Consider the following 25,218-nt stretch of genomic DNA (forward strand, 5'->3'; position numbering starts at 1 on the left):
AGAATGCAGATGCCTTCATCTGCCTTTTGGGTGTCCTCTGAAAAGCCTAATCTCCTCGGATATTTAATGCATAATAAAAATACAGCCAAATCTGTATTAGGTCTTTACAATGAAGAGAAAGTATGAAAATAAATCCTCGTGTAATCGCTAAATCTCATTTACCAGTCATTTAAACTTCCACCCCCCCCCCCGACAAAAATAAAATGAAATAACCAAAGGCTGAATTAGAAGACTCAATGAGCGGAGTTTGTGTTGCTGTTCTTTTTTTTGGTTCACCTGTAACAGAACGGCATGAGTGTGCTTAGGTGAGAAAGGTCGGGGTCTCAGAACGGGGGATAAGATAGAACTGGGGGAGCTTGTTTGGGGCATCAGGAACCCCTGGTGTGGCCTTGCGACTTGTTATTCCTTGAACTTGTTTTTAAAATTCTGAGGGAGATGCACTGAGAGCCACCTGGCATTGTTCCTGTTTCAACTGCCCCCGGGACAAAGTGACAGGGAGACCACGGGTGGGGTGGGGGTGGGGTGGAGCCAGAATTGAGGAGGGTCCCAGATCAGAGAGAATGTGAGACCTGCCCAGAGCCCAGGGAAATGCATCTTCATTTCATGTGTCTACACGTGACGATGATCTTAGTCTGCCCTCATGGTGTTTTTTTATTGTTTTTGTTTTGAGTCAGTGTCTCTGTCGCCCAGGCTGGAGTGCAGTGGCATGCTCCTGGCCACCGCAGCCTCGACCTGCTGAGCTCTGGTGGTCCTTCCACCTCAACCTTCCAAGTAGCTGGAACTACAGGCACACATCACCACACCCGGCTAATTTTTTGATTTATTGTAGAGATGAGGTCTCGCCATGTTGCCCAGGCTGGTCTCGAACCCATGGGCTCAGGCAGTCCTCTTGCCCCTGCCTCCCAAAGTGCTGGGATTACCAGGTGTGAGCCACCGTGCCCAGCAATTTTTGTTTTTTTCAAGTGTTTTCTTTTCCTTCAGTTTCTACTGTTTCAAATGAGAGATTAAAACTTGGCGAGTGTCTGGTTTCTAACACGGCCCTGCCTCTTCCTGTGAGCTCTGGTTTTCTGAGCTGTTCTGACCAGCCACGGTCTGCTGGCCAGGCGGGAGGGAGACTCGGCCAGCTCGGGGGCTCGCATCGGACACCTGCCTGTCCCCTCATCAGACTCTTGCCTGTCCCGCAGTAAGGTCCAGCCCACTGCCCTCCCCTGCTAACCTGCTTCCATCTGCACTTTTTCTTGCCTGGGTAAGAATTCCTGGGAGAATCTCTGTTCTTTCCTTTGAGGTTGATGTGATGTAATTTTTCCAAAGTCGACAGCGCCCTCTCCTGGCCTGTTCTGGAGAACAGCATTTTAAGTACCTGGAGTCAAAACTGGTTTTAGGGACCCCAAATTCTGTGGCATTTGCCCATTTTTTTTTTTTTGAGTTGGAGTCTCACTCTGTCATCCAGACTGGAGTGCAGTAGTCGCTCACGGCCACCGCTGCCTCGCCTGCTGGGCTCCGGCGATCCTTCCGCCTCAGCCTTCCAAGTAGCTGGAACTACAGGCGCACGCTACCATGCCCGGCTAATTTTTGATTTATTGTAGAGATGAGGGCTCGCCAAGTTGCCCAGGCGGGTCTCGAACCCGCGGGTTCAGGCAATCCACTCACCTCAGCCTCCCAAAGGCGTGGGATTATAGGCTGAGCCACTGAGCCCGGCTCGCATTTGCCCATTTTTAAAGCAGTTTGCCTGTGTCCTTACCTTGAGTTAAGGCATATATATTTCACGTGTTCCGGTGTTCTTCTTACTGATAGAAATATCCTTAGCCCGTAATTGGCACTCAAGGAAATGTTGAATGAATCAATCATTAATCATGGCGATGTCCATTTAATAGCAGATGACTCAGGTTATAGCTTGATAACTCTAAAGCTTTTAATAAGGCAACTTTTCCTGAGGGAGAAGCAATACTCTTTCAGCCACCTCATCTAATGGACTTTTTTTTAATCCTAACGAACACTTATTTATTGAGCACCACAGGGCATGCGGTCAGTTGGACGTTTTGGGGTTGTGAGCCTGGGAATAAGGTCTGTGGTGGCCACAGGAATCCACATGTAGGCGGGAATGTGGATGATGGGACACCCTGGGTCTGGGTCTGGGGGGCCAGGAAAGGGCTTGCATGGGAAGGGATGGCTCACCAGGGAGCCAGGTAAAGAGAGAGACAAAATATTCCAGCTAGAAGGACTCCATGGGCAGAGGCCACTAGAGAGAAAGCGTGGCTTGCAGCGCATGACATGGCCAGTTATGTGACCATAATTAGGGTAGGAGGGTGTGGGTGGCAGAGGGCTGAGGGTGAAGACAGAAAAGGAAGGCTGTCAAAGAGTTGAGACTTTGCTGGGCACAGTGACTGTACTTCCAGCTACTTTGGAGGCTGAGATGGGAGGATCACTTGAGGCCAAGAGTTTGAGGTCAAGAGTTTGAGGCCAGCCTGGGCAACGTAGTGAAACCTTATCTCTATAAATGAATAAATGACGAGTAGAAACTTCATCTAAAGAGCAGAAACCATGAAGGGTTTAGGTAGGCAGTGGTGATGGTCAGAAGTTTCTTCTTGGCGTGATCATGCTGGTGGTGTGGAGACTTGTAGAAGGCAGAAGTGAAACCAAGGAGGCCAGTTAGTTGCAGAGCTGTGGTCCCTTGGGAATGGGATATCCCAGAGCAGACATGGAGAGATACAGATGGTGTGGGAGATACTTAAGGGGTTGACAGAATCCAGAGATTGCTCTGGTGAGCAGAGGATGTGGGAGGGTTTAACACCGCACCCAGATGTCTGACTTGGAAAGCTGAGTAGCTGAAGATATTTATCACTGAATAAGAAATGAGGGGGCTGGGCATGGTGGCTCCTGCCTGTAATGCCAGCATTTTGGGAGTCTGAGACGGAAGAATTGCTTGAGCCTAGGAGTTCGAGGCTGCAGTGAGCTATGATCTTGCCATTGCACTCCAGCCCGGGCAAAATAGGGAGATCCTGTCTGTAAAAAAATAATTTAAAAACTAGGCAGGTGCAGTGGCAGTGGTTCGCACCTGTAATCCCAGCTACTTGAGAGGCTGAGGCGGGAGGATTCCTTGAGCCCAGGAGTTTGAGACTGCCATGAGCTATGATTGCACCACTGCACTCCAGCCTGAATGACGGAGCAAGCCTCTAAAAAAGGGAGTGTGGGCGAGAGGGGTAGGTTTGGTGGACGCTGTTTTGGCGTTGAGGCTTTCAGTTTGGTTTGTTGATGGGACACCCATGATGAGATATCCAGGACACAAATATTTAGGTAAGAAAATCAGGAAAAGAGACAACTAGGGAGGGCTGGTTAGGAGTTTCAGAGCCGATGCCTGGATCTATGGGAACCTGTAGGACCAAGGGAAAGCATCTGGGTGAGCAGAGGGCTTAGCACACTTTGAGGAACAGTCGCGTTTCAGGAAGGAGGGCGCAAGAAGCTTACCGAAAAAGTAGAGAAGAGAGAAAATCAGAAACGTGGATACCAGGATGGCCTGGCAGATGCATGTTTCAAAGGGAGGGAAGAACTGGGTGCAGTGGCTCATACCTGGAATTTTAGCACATTGGGAGGCCGAGGTGGGAGGACTGCTTGAGCCCAGGAATTCAAGACCAGCCTGGGCAACAAGGCCTCGTCTTTACAAAAATAAAAAAAAAACTAGCTGGGAGTGACGGCACATGCCTGTGGACCCAGCTACTTGGGAGGCCAAGGTGGAAGGATCACCTGAGCCCAGGAGGTTGAGGCTATAGTGAGTCATGATTGTGCCACACTGCACTCCAGCTTGGTGACAGAGTGAGACTCTGACTCAAAAAAATATTTAAAAAAAAAAGACGGAAGAAGAGAGGCATGATGAGTGCCGTGGGGATGTCAAGTGAAATGAGAGAGGACAAATAATCATTGACTGCAGGACTGCAAGACAGTCACTGAGGACTGTGGGGAGGTCATTGCAGCAGAATCAGAGGTCGGCAGCAAGAGTGAGAGTAGGCTACTCTGGAAGCTAGACTGAAGAGAAGTTGAGTGATAACTGGACAGAGGCTGGCATATGAGAGAAGGTCCACAGGAGTTATTGTGAGTCATGGGGTTTTTAAGATGGGGACTCTCATATCAGCTAGGGCCTGCTGTGTAACAAACATCCCCCATACTCTAAGATATTTTTATTCCTCTTGCACCTGTAAGTGGGCTGGCAAGCCGCTGGTCTAGACTGCCCTTGTGCGTGTCTGTGGGCGCGTGTCTGAGTCTTCCTGGGAGCAGTGGGCAAGCCTGGGCATAATTTTCTCGGGGAGACAGCCAAGGTACAGGCGTGAGTGAGAGTCCAAGTCAGTGCACTGCAATCGTCTGCTTACGTCACTTCTGTAGACATCGCATCGCCACGCTTCTTCTAGACGGAGAACCGGGAAGCCACTCGGCAAAGGGCAGTGTGAAGGACGTGTGTCTGGAACCACATAGGAACTGAGGGCCTCTGAAGGTTTGCCCGAAAATCAGCTTGAAGAGGCGGACTAATTGGAGAAAGGCATACAGATGTATTAACATGTATATGCGGGAGCCATCCGAATGAAGACCCAAAGATAACGGGAAGTTGTCCATCTTTATGCTTAGTGTGGACAGCCGTGCAGAAAGATGATTGGACAGAAAGGGTGGACTCTAGTGTGAGTGTTAACTGAGTGGGAAACCTAGCCAGGCCTGTCGGGGGCTGCACCTCCCTGGGTTGGGGACTTATGATCTATAGTCAAATCAGGTAGGTCGCATCATTTCTTTATGGCCAGTTTTTACACAGATAGGTGGACAGAATGTTGGAGTTATAATTTTAGATTCTGTGGCTGCTTTGGGGTGAAGGGGTTCTGGCTTCTAGTATCCACCTGGAGAAGAGAGATTCTGGTTTCTGTGGCTAGCCTTGGGGAAGGATGGACTGGAGAGACAGGAGAAGGTGAGAGAAAACCTTTTGCTTCTGAGGCCTGCATTTTGGGGTGTTGTTTTCTGAGTCATCACTGAGCTCTGACAGGGATGGGTCTGCAAGTGGGGAGGGGCTGGAGAGGGGAAGACCCAGATACCCAAGTGCTCCATGGAAGTGGGTGGGGAGTGACCCCCAGGACAGCAGAGGGAGGAGGAGAGTTGAGCTCACTGTGTCGCCCAGGTTGGAGTGCAGTGACATCATCACGGCTCCCCGCAGCCTCGATCTCCTGGGCACAGGCAATCCTTCTGCCTCAGCCTGCTGGGTAGCTGGGACTACAGGCTCACGCCACTACACGCGGGAACTTTTCTGGTTTTTGGATAGAGATGAAGTCTCGCTCTCTGCCCAGGCTAGTCTCGAATTCCTGGGCGAACTATCCTCCGGCTTCTGCCTCCTAAAGTGCCAGGATTACAGGCGTGAGCCACTGCACTCCCCCTGCTCCCGTATTTTCAGTGGGAGAGAAGGAGGAAGATGCTTGCGAATGCAGGGATGTTGGTGGGGGGATGGGGGGAAAGCTGAGGGGGTTTCCTTTTTGTGGTTTCTGTTCCTTCCGAGAAGTAGGACACGTCCTGGGAGAGGGGTTTTCTGAGAGGTAAGTGACGTGTGTCTGAAAAGTTTAAAATTTTCCACATGGGGCTTGAGGGAGAGTCAGCCAGGAAGCCCACTTGGGGCCCATGTAAGCCACCACACCCAGCCTCCCCCTTCTTTAAAATAAGCTTTCCTGCTGGGTGTGATGGCTCATGCATGTAATCCCAGCACTTTGGGAGGCTGAGGTGGGAGGATCACTTGAGGCCAAGAGTTCCAGTCTAGCCTGGGCAGCACAAGCCCCCAGGCTTGAAAAATGATTTTAAAAAACCAAAAAACCTTTGATTTTAGAGTAGTTTAGACTTATAGAAAAATGGCAAAGATTATGCAGAGAATTCCCAGATACCTCACACCCAGTGTCCCCTGCTGTTAAGATCATACGTTTGTCTGAGACCTTTGACACAACCCATGGACCCATGATGACACATTATTATTAGTGAAAGTCCACTCAGATGCCCCAAATGTCCTCCTTCTGTCCCAGGATCCTGGCCAGGATTCCACATTGCATCCAGTCGTCATGTCTCCTTGGGGTCCTCTGGGCTGGGATGGCTTCTCAGACATCCCTTGTTTTGGATGGCCTGGTCCGTGTGAGGAGGACTGGCATATTGTAGAGTGTCCTTCCATTTGGACGTGTGTGACGTGTTCCTCACGATTGGACTGGAGTTAGGAGTTTTTGAAGGAGGACCACCATGTGACCGGCTGTTGTTATCTCGTCACATCAGGGTGCACGCTACCGACATGACTCATTCCTGAGGACCCTGGTCTTGGTCACCGGGTGGAGGTCATGTCAGTCAGGCGTCTCCACTGTGAGGTTCTCTCCCCCCACTTTCCATAGTGTACTGTGGGGGGTGGGGGGAAACCGGTTTGCACAAAGTGGAGGGAGCTAGCTTCCGCCTCCTCTGGGGTGGAGTGCCTGATTACAGTTTGGAATCTCTCTTCCAGGACAGCGGCCTATTCTGCTGGGCACTTTTTCTCCACGTCATCTCCTGCGATTTTCACAGCTGTGAGGTTGACATTGTCCCCCATTTTACAGAGGTGGAACCATTGACTCACCTCCCGAGATCACCCAGACCTTGAGTGGCCAGCCTGGGACTTGAGCCTGGGTGTTCCCAGAGACAGAGCTCTCTGGTACTAAGCTCTTTGTCTACCCTGGGTCCCACGGAAGGGATTTTATCCAAATTCACTTACTCCCTGAGCCACTCGTGCCCATCTCTTAGGCAGGGTAAGGTTCACTGGGTGGCGTGAGGTGTTTTTGGGGTCTCTATGGTGAGTCTACCCTTTAAAAGGGCTCTCTGGGGACTTCAGGAACCAAGTCCTATTCCAGGATGTCTAGGTTGGAAAAGGCTCAAACTAGATTCCAGTAGGGTGTGTGTTTGGGTCCCCTTGTGCAAGGAAGGCTGTGTGTGTGTATGCATATACATACACACATATACATGAACACATATTTACACAAGTATGGGGTGCCAAAAAATGTATACACATTTTAAGAGATATTATTTGTGTATTACTTTTAACTCACTGTCGTCAGAAGTGTCTGGACACCAATGGTAACCACTTTGAGCGCCTCTTGTAGTTGCAGAAGTCAAAGTGATTTGTATTCGTTGTCTGTTATTGGCATATATTGAGTAGGACAATTTTAATAGTTTTTCCTTTTTGTAAAATGTAAACATTTTCTCAGCACCCTCTGTACATCTGTATATGTACATACATACATATGAATATACACATACCATATACATACATACCCACATATACACACGTACATATATACACACATACACATACCATGTACTCATACACAAATGTACATATATTTGCACATGTACATATGCTCATACATATGTATATGCACATATGCCATATACATATATACACATATACTCACATATGCACACACATGTACACATATATACACATACACACATATAGATACATGCACATGTACATATAGACACATACCACATGCATGTATATACATACACATATACTCATATGCACACACATACATATATACACATGCATATACACATATCATACACACATATACATGTGTACGCGTCTACACACATTCACATGCCATATACATATATACTCATACACATATACTCATATATGCACACACATTTACATATATGTATGTACATGCATATACATATATCTGTGTATGCACATACACACATACACATGTGTGTATGCACACACACACAAGAAAAGAAAAGCTTTCTTTGGGTTGCTTGTCATGTTTTTTAAGAAGAAATGTTAACACTTGGACATTCTTCGAAGCGTTTTCCCTCTTGATTTCCACCAAATGAAGCCGTGATAAGGGTGCAGTGCTGCGCGATATGGGTGTGATTTAGCGGGCTGCATGCAATTTCTGACCTCAGCATCACACCAGAGTGGATCTGTGTAACAGGCAGTCTGCTCTGAACATTTGCAGTTCCTCCCCTCACCCTGTTTGGAGTGTTGGGGTTGTGTCAGGACAAAGGAAATCTTGCTGAAGGTTGCCACAGATGCGCGAGTTCACAGTTTTAAAGAAACGGCTCTAAATGAATTTCGACTGGGCTTCACCGTGACTCTGGCCCAGTCTAGCTGACAGGTGCCACCAAGCATTTAACTGGACGGTCAACCCAACTGAGATCAAAGAACCTCTCACTCTGCCCAGGTGAGAGCAAGTCCGTGGCTCTGGGGACCTGACAGCTCATCCTTGTCCCCTCCCCTCACACAGTAAAGGGCCATGGGTGAGTCACAAAAGCCTCAGTGACTGCTGCAGCCTGTGAATCACGTGGCCAGGGTCTCACTGCTGCCTGCCTATTAACGTCCTGGCACTATCATATTCGTCAGGGTCTCTCTCCCAAATGGTTCACTTTTCACATTTTAGGCAAACTCAGAAGATGGGCAGAGGTCAGTGGTGAGCCAACAGCCATCCTGTTTAGGAGAGGTTTTTTTTTTTAATTCATTTTCATTTGTAGAGACAAGGTCTCGCTATGTTGCCCAGACTGGTCTCAAACTCCTGGCCTTGAATGACCCTCCTACTTACGCCTCCCAAAGTACTGGGATTACCAGCAGGTGCCACTGCACCCGGCCTCTTAGGACGATTCACACCCTAGTGTTTGTTCTTAACTTGGAAGTTGATGAAAAGCTCACCTGCAGGATTTCATATGGGGTGGGGGGGGTGGGTGGGTAGGCAGAGGCCTGACATGGCCGTGTGTCCCTCAAAGGAGGACACACGGCCACTCCAGCCTGGACAGTGGCAATCCTCAGAGTGTGGTCAGGGAGACAGAAGCCGCTCGGCATATCAGGGAGATTGCACGACACTGGAAGGGCTGGGGGAGCCAAGGCCAAGGGCGCCCTCCCCTCTCTGGTGGAAAGCTCAGCTACATGGCAGGGCAGCAGGGGGTTCTGGAACCTACTGCCGTCTCCAGCTCTCTCAGCATCCTCAGTCTGCAGGCACAGTGGGCGAATCTAGGGAGCGCCCCGGGTCTCGGGCTGCCTGACCTCCTTAGGATAATGGCCTGGTCTCCTCCGCCATGTCCCAAGTCTCATACAGTGCCACCTATGGGCAGCCTCAGCCCAAATCAGGCGGCAGTGGGGATTCTGGGCCATGGTCTGGCCTCTCCACCTGGCTCCTGCGGGCAGGAGGTGATGCTGAGGACACTTCCCTGTCCATAAGGTCCCCTCAGCCCTGTCAGTAGGGGTTGAAAGGACAAGGCTGAGAGGAATAAGTGGGGATGTCTGAGAGCTGGATCCTTGGTGTGTAAGAATGGACACTGGGGTTGGGCTCGGTGGCTCATGCCCATAATCCCAATACAGTGCTTTGAGAGGCTGAGGCAGGAGGCTCTACTTGAAGCCAGGAGTTCAAGACCAGCCTGAGAAACATAGCAAGACTCTATCACTATTTAAAAAAATCAAAAAATTAGCTGGGTATGGTGGTGCACGCCTGTAGTCCCAGCTACCTGGGAGGCTAGGGCAGGAGGATCACTTAAATCCAGGAGTCAGACACCAGCCTGGACCACATAGCAAGACCCTGTCTCTACAAAAAATTTTTTTAAATTAGGTGACTGTGGTAGTGTGCGCCTACAGTCCCAGTTACCTGGGAGGCTGAGGCAGGAGGATTGCTTGAGGCCAGGAGTTAGACATCAACCTGGACAACATAGCAAGGCCCCGTCTCTACAAAAAAATAAAAAAAATTAGCTGGCTGTTGTGGTACACACCTGTAGTCCCAGCTATCTGTGAGGCTGAGGCAGGAGGATCCCTTGAGACCAAGAGTTAGACACCAGCCTGGGCAACATAGCAAGACCCCATCTCTACCAAAAAATTTTAAAAAGCTGGCTGTGGTGGTGCATGCCTGTAGTCCCAGCTACCTGGAAGGCTGAGGTGGGAGGATCCCTTGAGCCCAGGAGTTTGAGGCTGCAGTGAGCTATGATCATGCCACTGCACTCAGCGTGGGTGACAGAACAAGACCCCAAGTCTATTACAAAAAAAAAAAGTAGAATGGGGACTGGATACTCAGCACCTTCACCGGGCTCAGAGATAGGGACTTCTGCAGACTGCTTACCTCCCCAGGGGCCTGTTGGCACTCACCAGCAAGCCGGTGGTGATGGTCATGAAGGAGCAAGTGCAGGCATGGAGGACAGGGAGAGAGGAAGCTTTTCCTACCTGGCTTGGTCGGTCATGGAAGAGGGGCAGTCTGAGGGCAGCGGTCCTTTACCGGGATGACTGCTCCCCGAGTGGCGATTTGGTAGTGTCCGGACACAGTTTTGGTTGTCACAACCTGGGTGGGAGTGAGGGTTTAGTTGCTTCTGGTGCCCAGAGGGTAGAGGGCCCTGCTGAACACCCTGCTATGGGCAGGACAGCTCCCACCGGGAGCCATCCGGTCCCCCTGCCATGGTGGTGAGATTGGGACCGGCCACAGGGGACTGAAGCGGGGCGGGGTGGGGCGTATTCACATGAGGACTCGAGACCTGCAGGCTGGAGCTGGCATTGGAGGCGGGGACAGTTGACCCGAGAGCTGCCTTCTCACACTCCACGTGGACTGTCCACGTGAATCCTGTAAATTCGCTTCTTGCACGATGTTCTCTGTGTCCACCTTTAGCTGAGAGGGTCTCACCGTGGACCTCCCTTGGGGATGAATAGAAGCTCAGATCCTTTTTGGAGGTGCCAGGCGGGAAAGGAGAGAAGTCTAGATTCTCAAAAGAATATTCTTACCTGCTCACAGCTGAGGGTCTGGGCTGCAACGCTCCTGGAGGGTGTGAGAGAGAGAAGAGAGACACACAGACTCGTGCTCCTGGGTGGTGACGGGCGTGCCTGCGAGAGCTGACGATCCCCTACTGCTGTGATGATGGCTTTTTCCTCCAGATGCTCCCAGCCCTGGGAAGCGCATCTGAAGTTCATTTGCAGCCCCGCATCTGTCTGCGCTGGCAGCTTTTGCTGGGAGCTGCCGCGTCCTGCCCGCCCTCCCGGGCGTCCCTCCTCCACCGTGTGATGGGACAGCTCTGGCCTTGAGCCGACTGCAGGAGGGGACCCAAGTGAGCCGGGAACAGCGTCGCCCTGATCAGGACAGCTTCCCGTGCCCTCCTCCGTTTCCGGGGCTCCTGGAGGATTCCGTCTTGGGGACCCAGAGGAAACAGAGCGGCCGGCTGGCCCCGGGATGACGCGGCGGTTCTCCCTCTCTCTGGAAAGGCCTGGCCGGAGGAGGCACTTTGCCTGGGAGTGCCGGGCTGTTCACGTGTGCGCTTCTTGTTCCAGGGCACGCCATCATCACCAACTACTTGTTGAACTATTTCCCCGGTCTTGACCTTGAGAGGAGGAACGCGTTCGGGTTCACGGCCCTGATGAAAGCCGCCATGCAGGGCCGAACAGACTGCATCCGAGCCCTGATGCTGGCAGGTATGTCCTCCTGTCCCGTGCAGCCCCCAGGGTTCCCGGGATGCCAAAGCTGCTCCCCTCCCCCTCTTTTATTGAGTCAGAGTCTCACTCTGTTGTCCTTGCTGGGGTGCAGTGGCACCATCACAGCTCGATGCAGCCTCCGTCTCCTGGTCTCAGGTGGTTTTCCAAGCAGTTGGGACTGTAGGCACACGCCCTCATGCCTGGCTAATTTTTTTGAATTTTTTTGTAGAGATGAGGTCTCACTATGTTGCCCAGGCTATTCTGGAACTCCTGGGCTCAAGTAACCCTCCCACCTTGACCTCCTAAACTGCTGATATCCTAAAGGCATGAGCCACTGCGCCCAGGAAAGCTGCTTCTTTAAAGAATACGTTTTGAGAGGAGTCATTCCCTTAGAAGCAAAGTCTAGTAGTTGCAACAAAAGATAGTTTCTTTGCTGAGGTCATCACTGGAATAAAAAAAAAAAAAGAGCCCAAAGCAAACACTTTGAGGGGCTCAGAGGCAGATCACAGCACTGGTTCCCTGCAGGACACACTTTGGTCCCTGCTGAGCTTGGGATGGGGTGGCACCTCCCTCTTCCCTTAGCTTCCTCTCGCCCACCCATCCTGCTCCCCAAACCCTGTCCTGTCTGTTCCTCTTCAGAATTGGGTGTCTTGGGTGGAAACAGCATGAGCATGCTATTGAAGGTGGGCACAGGGACTGTGGGAACGCCACTCCTTCCTGCTCGCTGGTGGGTGGCGTAGGGTGGCGTTGCGTGGTGGCGTGGTGTGGTGTGGCAATTTCTTTTTTCTGTGATGTGTCATAGAATAGAAGGTTCTCAGGCCCTAGCCCTGATCACCCCCTCCCTTTGTCTTGTGCAGCCTCTTGGAGAAAGCCTTTCGTGTTCCCATCTGTGAAATGGGAATAATGACCTCTTTCTCTCCCACCTCCCTGAGAATGAAGTGATAATATTTTGGTAAACTCTCATGGTCTACATAGATGTCGTGAATGACCAAGCTAAATCCCACATAACTAGTCGAATCACTAGATGGAATCAGTGATCATCTTCAGGACCGCCTCATCAGATTATTTTGAGAATTCAGAGAGAAAAACGCGTCAAGCGTGTGTGGTGTCGGATCGCGTTAGCAGCTCGCGTCTCAGTCAGGGTGCGATGCTGCCGCTGCCATGATTTGATTCTGTTTTTTAAATTTATCATTGTTTTTGTGCTTGGCCCTGGGTCCAACCATTTCCACTTGGTGCTCCGAGCTCCTGAAGAGGTGGCCTCTCCCCTCTGTCTTAGTCATTCTGCTGCTATAACAAAATGCCTCAGACGGGGTCACTTACGAACCTTAGAAATGTATTGCTCACGGTTTGGGAGGCTGGGGAGTCCAAGATCAAGGTGCTGACAGGTTTGATGTCCGGTGAGGGTCTGATCCCCCCAAACCTCATGCTGATATGTGGTCCCCAGTACTGGAGGCAGGGCCCAAGTCAAGGTGCTTGAGCCGTGGGGTGGATCCTCATGACTGACTTTGTGCCGATCTGGTGGTAATAAGTGAGTTCTTGCTCTCTTATCTCACACGAGAGAGAACTGATTGTTTAAGGGAGCCAGGCACCCTCTTCCTCTCTCTCTTCTGCTTTCACCATGTGACACGTCTGCTCCCTCTCTGCCTTTCACCATGGTTGTGAGCTTCCTGAGGCCTCACTAGAGCAGATGCCAGAGCCATGCAGAGCCATGAGTCAGATAAGCCTCTCTTCTTTACTAATTACCCAGCCTCAGGTCCTTTCTTCCCTTCCCCCACCCCCCGCATCTGTCTCTCTCTCTCTCTCTCTCTCTCTGTCTGAATCCCACTCTATCACCCAAACTGGAGTACAGTGGCACGATCATAGCTCACTGCAGCCTTGACTCCCAGACTCAGGAGATCCTTCAGCCTCAGCCTCTAGAATAGCTGAGATTATGCCTGGCTAAATATATATATATATATTTTTGAGTTGGAGTCTCACGCCATCACCCAGGCGGGAGTGCAGTGGCACACCCTAGCATCAATCTGCTGGGCACCAGTGATCCTTCTGCTTCAGCCTTCCAAGTAGCCGGAACTACAGGCACGCACTACCTGAGACTAATTTTTTGATTTTACTGTAGAGATGAAGTCTCACCAAGTTGCTTGGGCTGGCCTCGAACCCATGGGCTCAGGCAATCCACTTGCCTCGGTCTCCCAAAGTCCTGGGATTACAGGCTGAGCCACCGAGCCCGACCCTGGCTAATCTTTTAACTTTTTGTAGAGACAAGGTCTTGCTATGTTGTCCAGGCTGATCTTGAACTCCTGGGCTTGAGTGATTGTCCCATCTAGTTCTCCAAAAGTGTTAGGATTATAAGCGTGAGCCCAGCCAGTCTCAGGTATTTCTTTTTCTTCTTCTTTTTTTAACCTTTGTCTTTCTTTTCTTTCTTTATTTGCGTAGGAGTCTCATTCTGTCACCCAGGTTGAAATGCAGTGGCATGCTCACAGCTACTGCAGCCTCAACTTGCTTGGGCTTAGGGGAGCCTTCCACCTCAGCCTCCCAAGTAGCTGGAGCTACAGGTGTGTGCCACCATGCCCAGCTACTTTTTAAAAAAAATTTATTGTACAGACAAGGTCTTGCCAAGTTGCCCAGGCTGGTCTTGAACCCCTGGACTCAGGCAATCTTCTTGCATCTGCCTCCCAAAATGCTGCTGGGATTACAGGCATGAGTCACTGCATCTGGCCTTTTTTTTGGAGTTGGAGTCTCATTCTGTCACTCTGGCCTTTTTTTGGAGTTGCAGTTAGAGTCTCACTCTGTCATGCCGTAGCATAATCATGGCTACTGCAGCCTTGACCTGCTGGGCTCAGGGGATCCTTCCACCTCAGCCTCCCAAGTATCTGGAACTACAGGTGTGTGCTACCATATCCTGCTAATTTTTTTTGATTTTTTGTAGAGATGGGGTCTTGCCATGTTACCCAGACTGGTCATGAACTTGTGGGCTCAGGCAATTCTCTCGTCCTAGCCTCCCAAAGTGCTGGATTATGGATTACAGGCATGAGCCAATGTACCTGGCCAGGCATTTCTTTACAGCAATGCAAAATGGACTAATACAAGACTCATTCCTTCTTGCTGTTTCGATGCTCACATGGTGGGGAGGGTACAGGAGAGTTCCTTGAGCCTCTTTTATAAGGGTACTAATTTCATTCATGAGGGCAGAACTCGCATGACCTAATGGCCTCCTAAGACCTCACATCTGAATACCATCCCAGTGGGTATAAAGTTTATTTTCTTTCTTTCTTTCTTTTTTTTTTTTTTTTGAGTTAGGATCTCACTCTGTTGTCCGGGCTTGAGTGCAGTGGCACGACTGTGGCTCACTGCAGCCTCCACTTCCTGGACTAAGGGGGTCATCGCATCTCAGCCTCCCCAGTAAGTGGGACTACAGCTGACACGTCCATGCCCAGCTAATTTATTTATTTATTTATTTAATTTTTGTAGAGATAGGGTCTCGCTGTGTTGCCTGGATTGGTCTCGAACTCCTGGGCTCAAGTGATCCTTTCATCTCAGCATCTCAAAGCGGTGGGATTAGGCGTGAGCCACTGCTCCCATATGGAATTTGGGGGACACCAACACTCAGACCGCAGTGGCTTGCCATCTTGGTTATCCTAAGGATGACACTGGAGTCCTTCTGGCATCAGTCCTTCCCTTAATGTCCCTTTTCTGCTACGGGACCCCAGTCAGGCGCTGACATTTTGTTGTCACATGCCCCCAGTCTCCTCTGGCCTTTGAAGCGTCTCCACCGTCACCTGTTGTCCATGACTGGTCCATGCTATGTCCCCCGACCTGAGCCCGTTTGTTGTTTTTTTTGGGGTTGGTCTGGGCTTACAGGATTCACAACTTTGGAGTTTTTTTTTCTCCTGCTTTAACCTGGGTGTCTTAGGGGATGCTGTGAGCAAAGTAAATTTGGCGAATGAGGACAGAGTCTTCGAACATGGAAACTTTCTTGGAAGTAAAAAGACGGTCATTACAATGAATCCCACTGATTGTATTTTTAATTCAGTGACAATTTCATTTTTTTAAAAAATGAGATATCTGTTTCAATCGAGTTTAGTCCTGCCTGTCCTTGTCAGTGAGCAATGGCTCCCCTAATTAATGGTGATTATGGGATGCTTTTGTGTTCGGTGGAAGCTCCATCCACTTTTACCACTTCTGAATCTAGTTATAATTGAATGTAGATCTTTAGTAATGTACTTTTTCAACCGAACACTTATGGTGCCAATCATATCAGTGCATTTTCCCAGGTGAATTAATTTGAACTACAGAAATCTGTTTTTTAGGTCAGTTGCCTTCTAATCACTCTAGAAATGCACAGGGCTCTGTTTCACTGTCTACTTTCTTCCTTGAGTTAGAGATTTCCGGCACTTGCTACAGCTCTATGGGATTCCAGCAATACCTTTTGCATCTCTTGGAATGATGAGCCTGCTTGTTCCCCACCCCTTCCATTATTTGGGTACAAATTCCACATTGGATTTTATCTACTCTTCCTTCCGCATTCCTGACTTTGTGAGTCCCTTCCCATCAAAGTCTAGAATAATCAACATGCAGGAAGGCCGGTGTCTGTTATGTCCTCTTGTGTGTCCCTCCCTGCACTGAATGTGGTGCAGAACAGAGAGGTCAACACAGACAACTTAGAGGCCAGGACCCCGATTTCTAATCCAACTCTACTTCTCTACACGTGGGGCCAACCACTTACCTCTCTGGGTGTCAGTTTCCTCTTCTATAGAATGAGGCTAATGATAGTACCTGGCGTAGGAAGGGTGATGGGGATTGAGCAAGTTCACATGACAGCCCTCGACGGGTGCGTGGCTTGGAGGAAGCACCAGTAAATGCTGGCTGTGATTACTGTTTTTTTGTTTTTTTGACAACGAATTCTTTTATTTGCAACATGAGAGCCACACAGGTACAGAGAGGTGGGATGCTATTTTCTAAGCTGACATCCTTGAGAGGAGTAACAACACAAATGCTTCGTTGTTCAGTGACTGAAGCACAGCAGTTCCTGAAAGAAAAATATGATTCTCTATAAAAGACTTGAAGGTGACTGGGAGAGGACAAGTAGATAGAAACCATGTCAGGCACTCGGCTTCCCTAACCAAGCTCAACATAAACACCTACAGGTCCTTGGAACTGAAACAACCGAATGCACATTAGAGAGTTAAGGCTTGATCTGCCTTTTACTCATCTTCAGTGTCAACAAGACATACAGATTCTTTTCAGGAAAGCATTTCTACCTTTTGTGTATGCAACAGGGCTGATGATGGCAGACATTGAAGGCCATGTTATTTATCCCATCAGTTCTTCTTGACTACCTTAATGCCTCCTACCCACCCATCCTGGTAAGACAGAATATCTAACTCCAGACTATTTCCAGTCCTCCCTGCAAGGAAACACTGTACATAATTGATGGCACTGCTTTTTCATGATGTCTTAGGAGTTCCAGGGTCATGGCAAATGTGTAACTAGTCATCCACAGTGATGTGTCGGAAAAGGTAGGCCATGGACTCTCCATTGTGGATTCTCCAAATTTTTTCTGAAAGAATTAAACTGATATCCACAGTCTTTATCTTGGGACACTGCAGCTTCTGTACCTCATGCGGGACAGTATTCGTCACCACCACCTCATCAATGGAGGACTCCTCCATCAGACGGAGGGCTTCTGCAGACAGGATGCCATGGGTGGCCATGACAGAGATCTTGTAAGCACCTCTTTCCTTCAGGATCTCCGTGGCAGCAACAAAACTCTCCACATCGTCAATAATGTCATCCACCATGATCGCGATGCGGCCTCCAACATCTCCGACTACAGTTATCGGTGGCTTCTCTTTGGCCATCATCGATGGCAACTCTAGGCCTGGGTGCACAGTGGCGTTTTTGACCATAGGGGGAGAATGTCGCCCATCATCCATGTCTAGTTCCGTGCACTGAGCTTCCCCGTGGATGACAGCAAACCCAAACACAGTGTCTCAGCATAGGACTGGGCCCTCTGCAGCATCAGGAGACTTAGCTACAATGACAGCAGTTCTGTAATTTGGAATTTCATCCTGGATATACTGAAGCAGGAAAGGTGAGGCTCTAAGGTTGTCCACGGGAAAGCTGAAAAGCCTTGTATTTCCTTTTGATAAAGATCCATAGTGATAATGTGAGTTAAACCTGCTTTTGCCAGCATGGATGCTAAAAGTTTGCACACAATGGAACCCCTCTTCTTCATCTTGCTCTGCTTGCTGTAGGGGAAATAAGGGATGACTCCAATAATATTCCTGGCACAGGCAGTCTTCAGTGCATAAGCCATGATCAGTAGTAACTCCATCACAGCTGTATTCACATCTCTGAGTATTGTCTGTATAATGAGAATATCTTGGCCACGAACAGATTCTTTTATTTCAACTCCTGTTTCTCCACTGGTCTCTTGGTATACAATAGACTTCCCCAGTTAAGCACCAAGATGCTCGGTGATGCGCTTGGCCAGCTCCGTTCAGGCAGCCGTGGAGTTGGCCGAGAAGACTCAGTAGCCAGTGCGAGCCGCGTTCGTGGCTACTTAAAATGTTTTTTGAGTTGGAGTCTCACTCTGTCTCCCAGACTGGAGTGTAGTGGCACGTTCACGGCCACTGCAGCCTCGACCTGCTGGGCCCAGGCGATCCTTCTGCCTCAGCCTTTCAAGCAGCTGGAGCTACAGGCATGCACCACCATGCCCGGCTAATTTTTTTTTTTTTTTTATTGTAGAGATGAGGTCTCGTCAAGTTGGCCGGCTGGTTTCAAACCCGTGGGGTCAGGTAATCCTCTCACCTTGACCTCCCAAAGTGCTAGGATTATAGGTGTGAGCCACCACACCTAGCCCTACTTAAACTTCCCTCCTTCCTTCCTTTCCTTTCCTTTCTTTCTTGTCAGAGTCTCACTCTGTCACCCAGACTGGAGTGCAGTGGCACGTTCACAGTCACCAACTGCAGCCTCAATGTGCTGGGCTTAGATGATCCTTCCGCCTTAGCCTTCTAAGTAACTGGAACTATAGGCATGTGCCACCACGCCTGCCTAAAAACTTTCTTAAGGGGGGTAATAAGCAGGTAACTCAGGGGTTTCTTAATCTCAGCACTGGTGACATTCAGGACCAGATAATTCTTTCTTGGAGGAGGCCATCCTTTGGACTGTAGGATTTTAGCAGCATCCCTGGCCTCTACTCCCAAGGTGACAGTAGCACCTCCCATATGACAGCGAAAGGTATTGGTAGACGTTGCTTAACGTCTCAAGGGCAGGGGTGGGGGTTGCTTCCCCTTGAGAACCAATGTTGTAACTAATTTAATGGGAAAAGATGGAAAAGGTGAGAGGAGACTCTTTCCCCCTTCTCATTATTCTTTCTTTCCAGCGTGCTCCATAGTCCTGCCTCAAATAAAAAGGGGACACATTTTGCAGTGGCTTTTGAGCTGCCCTCTTGGGCTTTAACTGTAGTGTTTAACTTCTAGAATATTTTCATTTTCTACTATTACCACTAAGTTAGCTGAAAGAAAAGTGGGTTTCATTTTCCTCTTATAGTAGATGTGTATGTTTTATTTTATTTTGTAAAATAAGTTTTTGTAGAGATGAGGTCCCACTATATTGTCTGGGCTGGTCTCGAACTCTTGGGCTCAAGCAGTCCTCTGGCCTCAGCCTCCCAAAATGCTGGGATTACAGGCATGAGCCACTGCACCTGGCCAAATGTGTATGTTTTAAAAGAAGCAAATATGTGTTGAGTGGCTTCCCTGGGATTGGGTGGATAGCAATTAGGATGCTTGTTGATTTATTTTTTAAATTTGCGCAAATACTTTAAATTTAAATATATCCAAATATTAAGAAAAACACTAATGGCCTGAACATTTCTTTTAGATTGACACTTCAGCCTAAAGTGCATTTTGTACAGCTGAGGGTGTTAACTCACTAGCTAATTGCAGAATGCTCATTCTGTGATAATTTTACATGTAAAAGGCACACACATTACTACATGTTAATGGTAAAATAGGTGTATATCATACTAAATTTTTTCAGGTCTAGTACTTTGCTGAACCTGAGTGTTTTGCTTACCTGAGTTTAATTTTTGAGTTAAAATTTCATTCTATTCAATAGGAATCTTTATTTTTTTTGTAAGAAATGATGAATTATGGAATAGAATATCTCCTTAAACTGTTAGATTTTCCTATACTTTGTAACACACAAACACATATCAGCTCTTATCTGCTTTGTCAAGGAGAAGAAAATGTTAGAATGATCAGAACTTTGGATTTTAATAAAAGTATAAGCAGGTTCTGAGCAGCAGATTGATTGGGTCTTTGGGCTTCTTAAGGAATAATGTTGTCTCTGCTGATAAAATCACATGAGAGGCTGTGGGACTCTGTTAGTTCAATGAAATATGAATGCCCTCAAGTGACAGGTCTGTTTAAATAAGTGGCTCTGGGAAGCATAGAGGGAATGCAATTTTTCCGGAAGAACTCACAGAAGTTGGCAGGCTCCAGACTTGTGTAAGGTAGCTCACTTTCATCCCTGAAGTATGGTGTCAGCGCCTCTGCCTTTGAGAAGCCGGGACAGTGATGATAAAAAGGCGGGTGAGAAACAGAGAGCAGGGACAGTCTCACTGTTGGTCTGCTGGTCTTTTTCCCATTGTAGGCAGGCCATGTGTGTTTGCTTCTGGAGATCCTGATGGTTTCTGTCTACACAGAGGTTTCTTACTGTTTATAAGGAAACCCTGAATTTCCTGTGAGCTGAGACTTTGCCATGTGGAATTGTTTCGAGGTATAAGCCAGAGAAAGGACTGAAAGTCAGTTATTCCATATCCCCTTAAAAGCAAACCTTGAGACCAGGACTTGGAGTCAAGTAGTTTTTCTGGAAGCTGACCCCAGGAAGTGGAGTGAGGGGGATAAGAGTGAGATTGGGAAGGGATGGAGCCGATATGTGTGCACCAATGAGTGAGTGATGCTGCAGACAGCTGGCACTCAACCTCCTGGACCCTCTGACGTGAGTATAAGACATCACAGAGATGCCCTCGTAAAGGACAAGGAAACTGGGACTTGGTCCTCCAGCTCCAGCCCCTTGTGGGGGAGAGGTGTGTGGTTCCCACCTGTCACAGCTCGGGGTGTCTTGCATCACTGCTTTCCTGTGACCCTGCCTCTAGGTCTGGTCCACAGGAGTCCCCTGCGACCCACAAAGGCCTTCAGACAGGAAGGAGACTGAGCTAGCTTTGTGGGTGGGATGTTCGGGCTTCTTGCTCCGCCCACTTCTTTCCCCGATGGCCCCAGGGGCCTGGCCATGACTCCCAGGGAAAGCATTGCAGAGAATGAATGAGGGAAAGTAAACATGTTCTTTTTAGCTACTATTTGGAATACTTTCTGCTGACCAGGATTTCTAAGAGAAATCCTGACCAGACAGTGTCTTAAGGAAAATAGGCAGCTGGGCGGGATGGTTCACACTTCAATCCTAACACTTTGGGAGGCCAAGGCAGAAGGATTGCCTAAGGTCAAGAGTTTAACACCAACCCAGGCAAAATAGACCCTGCTCTACAAAAAAATAAAATAAAATTAGCTGGGCATGGTGACGCGTGCCTGTAGTCCCAGCTACAGACTCAGAAGGATTGCCTGAGCCCAGAAGGTTGAGGCTGCAGTGAGCTCTGAGACTCTGTCTCTAAAAAAGAAAAAGAAAAAAGAAAAAGAAAACAGACATCTATATTTCTCAGGTGGAAAAGTCTAGAGACTGACAGTCACCCCCCCCAGAGCCAACCTCAGACTCTATGAAGACAGAGCAACCCAGGTTGTTTCCTGCTGTGCATGCTTCCTGAGCTTGTTGACTTGTCACTTCTTGATTCCACCTATGAGAGTTACCAGGCCCGTGTTTCAGACATTAAACAGTAGCCTCAAGCATATCGGTCCCTTCCCTTTTGTCAGGAGGCAAACACCTCTTTAGGGCGCAGAGGCCAACATTGGGTCACTTGGCGACTCTTAGCTGTAAGGGAGGATGGGAAAATGAGAGACAGGATTGCAGTCAATAGTGATTCTCAACTGGGGGTAATATTTACCCTAGGGACATTGGGCCATGTCTGGAGACATTTGTGGTTGCCAGAACCGGTGGAGTCCTGTTGGTGTCTAAAGGGTAGGGACCGGAGGTGTGGGTAAAAGTCCCACAGTGCACAGGACAGACCCTGCAACAAAGTTAGCTGGCCCAAAGTGTCAGCAGTGCCAGGGCTCAGAAACCCAGGGTTCGACGGATCATGATGCCTTGCCCGGCACTGAGGATGCTGCTGCCTTGAATCCAACGGAGCACTTGGTGTAGACAGCTCGTGGCACTTAACAAGGCTGCAAAGGGACCCATTGGAAGGAGCCCAGCTCTTGCCTACGTATCTGAGTCCTGGATAAAACAGTGCTGGGTGGGAGGTGAGGATGCTGGGGGTCTCCTGGGTAGAAGATGGCTACACCGGCATTACTCAAGTTTTCCAAATTCTCTGGAAGGTATTTGTGTAAGGTGTTCATCATTGGTACATGTCTTTCATGATTTAATTACTGTGTTCAGGCCATTACGGTTCCCTTGACTAGTAGTTTCCTAAGGGAGCGGGTCCCTAATTTATAGCATGGCTCAGATGTTGGGTCTGAGTGGCCTTTGTTCTGTGGAGAGTTTGTATTTTCTGAGATCATTTGGAAAAGGCAGGAAAACAGCAGGACGAAGAGTGTGGGACCGGCGTGTCCTCCAGCTCTCCATCAGCACTTGAAGAATGTCTCTTTCGAGCTCTGTTCATTAAGATTTTAATTTTGCAGTTTGTTCCTTTTTTAAGTGACGCGCAATTAATTACGCTTTAATGTGTCATCTATTTTTTGCTGTGACATTTTTACTGCCCCCCTTTTCATTTCAGTCAGTTTATAAATTGTACTCGGGGCTAATGAGTTCCATCCTGATCTCCACTTCCAAATAATTACCACTCTTCTACTACGGCTATTTTTTAATGTGTCATGGAATTAAGGCTGTCCCTGGGCGAGCTCAGGTGAGCCGGGCCCGCCTGGCCGAGGCTACTATGGGCTGGCGGGGCAGGAAGGTGGCTGGGCCTCCCCCAAGCCCCTCAGTTTGGCACAGATCAATCTGCTGCTGCATGGTAGACACCTGGCACACCTAGAAATGAAACACCTAGAAATGAAAAGGACTCTGCCAGGTCGTTCCCCGAGGAGTTCGCAGACTAGATAATTGCCCTAGTTTTCCACACCCCCTTGCCTGTGGAGCTCTGAATAATGGGACTTGGAATCCTGATTTTTAACTGTATGTGGGGCTGAGATTGGACCCAGATTCATTGAACAGCAAGTCTACTTTCATTTCTGTACTACCAACTTTTAACACATGCAGATTTCATCAAGTCAGGTTGAAGTTTAACTTTGTGATATTTGAGGGCAGTGGATGGTCTAGGGGGACTTATTAGGGAAACGACTTGTGTAAAGAAGACTGGAGATGTATCAGCCAGGGCTCCCCAGAGAAACAACCAGTAGGAAGTGTATATTAAGAGTTTTATTTTAAGGAGTTGGCTCAGGTGATTGTGAGGGCTGGTAAGTCTGAAATTTGTAGGGTGGGCCTGAAAACTGGAATCTCAGGCAGGAGCTGGTGCTGCAGTCTTGAGGGAAAATGTCTTTTTTCTCTAGGAAACCTCAGTGTTTTGCTTTTAAGACCTTCAACTGATTGGGTGAGGCCCACCTATGTTGTGGAGGGTACTCTCCTTGACTTAAAGTCACCTGATTGTAAATGTTGACCACAGCTGAAAAATACTTCAGGGCGACACCTAGACTACTTACTGTTTGGCTAACTTACCTGGTGCTCTAGTCTAGCCAAGTAGGCTAGGAAACTAAAACTTAAACTAAAACTAACCACACCTGCCCTGCCGGGTGATAAGAAGTACATTGGGCTGAGGTCAGGAAACCCAAGTCTGAGACCTGCTCTCTGTTCCCAGCTTTGTGGCCTCAGATAGGTCCCTCAGGCTTTATGACTGCCATCCATTTTATTTTGTAACAAGTCTTTGTTAAGGGCATGCCTTCTACCCGCCAGTATTAGATGTGCTGAGGAAACAAAAACGGGTTAGCAGAAGGCTGCAGTGAGCTTTGTTCTGTACTCCAGCCTGGGCCACAGAGTGAGGCCTTGTTTCTACAAAAAAAAAAAAAAATTGGGCAGGTATGGTGGTATGCACCTGCAGTCCCAGCTACTTGGGAGTCTGAGGTGGGAGGATTGCTTGAGCCCAGGAGCTCAAGGCTGCAGTAAGCTATGATCGCACCACTGCACTGCAGCCTGGACAACAGAGCAAGACTCCATCTGTTAAAAAAAAACAAAAACAAAAACTTGGATTCAACCTCTGTCCTGGAGAAGCCCACCGTCTGGCAAAGGTGATGACCCACAGCCAGTGCAGCCCCCAGTGTGAGAAGCGAAGGACCACCCATTTCCAGAATTGCATGACCCACAGCTGTCCTCAGAGTGAGGTGACCGATGGGGCTCCCAGGGGTTTGTGCGTGACTGTCACTGTTAGCTTTTTAGAACATGTTAGCCACAGCTTTCAAGTGTTGGCAGGGCACCTTTGTTATCTGGTCCTCTCTCCATTGATGGAAAACCGTGGGGTCTTATTTCTCTAAAAAATTCCATGATCTAGCAGCTGAATTCAGGCGGGGTTTTATTTAGGAAAGATAAACCATCAGAGGGAGCGTGGACAAGGTGGGGTGTGCTGTGTGGGGTGTGCTGTACTCCTAACTCCGTGGATGGCAGTCAGATGCCAGTGTCAGGTTCCAGTGGCACAGGTCTAGGGTGGAAGCAGTTTTTAGGTTTGGAAGTTTTGCTTCTGGTCTATTCTCAGCCTCGGGAGGGGAGAGTCCTTGTAGCAGCCACCCACTCCTCTCTGTTTTGCCTTTTGCAGGGGCAGATGTCCACGCCAGGGACCCCCACCGCGGGATGTCGCCCCAGGAGTGGGCCACTTACACCGGCCGGGTGGAGGCCGTGCGTCTGATGCAGAGGCTGCTGGAGCGACCCTGCCCAGAGCAGTTTGGGGAAAAGTACAAGCCGGAGCTGCCGCTGCCCCCCGAGGTGGCCCTGAAGCCCCCCGCCTCCAAAAGCTGCTTGCAGAGGCTCACCGACTGTATGCGCTCCGTGCTGACCACCCGCTCCAGCCGCGGCCCGGAGGACGGGGGCGTCCTGGACCACATGGTCAGGATGACCACGAGCCTCTACAGCCCCGCCGTGGCCATCGTCTGCCAGACTGTGTGCCCCGAGAGCCCCCCCTGCGTGGGGAAGAGGCGACGGGCGGTGCAGGAAATCCTGGCGGCTCGAGGGAAACAGGAGCCCCTTGCCCAGGACGGGGACAAGGCCAAGGGCACTGAGCCGCAATTCCGGACCTCCCGGGTGGAGGAGGGCTCCGAGGAGGGGGCCCCGAGAGCCAGCCTCCCGCCTGCCCCGCTGCCGGGGTCCCGGGGCTCCGGGCCCCCCACGCGGAAGGCCAGCCTCCTGCCCCTGCAGCTGCTGCGGCGGAGCAGCGTGCGCCCGGGCGTCGTGGTCCCCAGGGTCCGCATCAGCAAGGCGCCCGCGCCCACCTACCAGCCCGAGCGGCCCGCCCGCAAAGGCAGCACCAAGGACAGCGGCCACCTGCAGATCCCCAAGTGGCGGTACAAGGAGGTCAAGGAGGAGAAGAGGAAGGCGGAGGAGGCGGAGAAGAAGCGGCTGGCGGAGGCGCAGAAGGAAAGGCGGGCGCCGCCCTGGAAGAAGAGGACGTGAGGGCGCGTGCCCCGCGTGTG

At 49.6% G+C, this 25,218-nt stretch overlaps 1 protein-coding gene and 1 pseudogene across 2 annotated transcripts in view; one reads left to right on the forward strand and one right to left on the reverse strand.

Moving 5' to 3' along the window:
- Positions 1-25,198, forward strand: part of ANKRD33B (ankyrin repeat domain 33B) — a 55,225-nt gene extending 30,027 nt beyond the window's left edge. Inside the window, exons 4-5 of the mRNA XM_021710305.1 lie at positions 11,297-11,437; positions 24,348-25,198. Of these exons, the coding sequence (XP_021565980.1) occupies positions 11,297-11,437; positions 24,348-25,198 (992 nt within the window). The remainder of the gene's footprint in view (positions 1-11,296; positions 11,438-24,347) is intronic.
- Positions 16,769-17,990, reverse strand: LOC103255777 (annotated as a pseudogene). The gene has a single exon (XR_002481705.1). The product of XR_002481705.1 is annotated as a phosphoribosyl pyrophosphate synthase-associated protein 1 pseudogene (transcript).
- Positions 25,199-25,218: the final 20 nt, after the last annotated feature.

Source organism: Carlito syrichta, unplaced genomic scaffold (assembly GCF_000164805.1).
Source record: "Carlito syrichta isolate Samal-C Ts95f unplaced genomic scaffold, Tarsius_syrichta-2.0.1 Scaffold288412, whole genome shotgun sequence".
NCBI classification, from domain to species: Eukaryota; Metazoa; Chordata; class Mammalia; order Primates; family Tarsiidae; genus Carlito; species Carlito syrichta.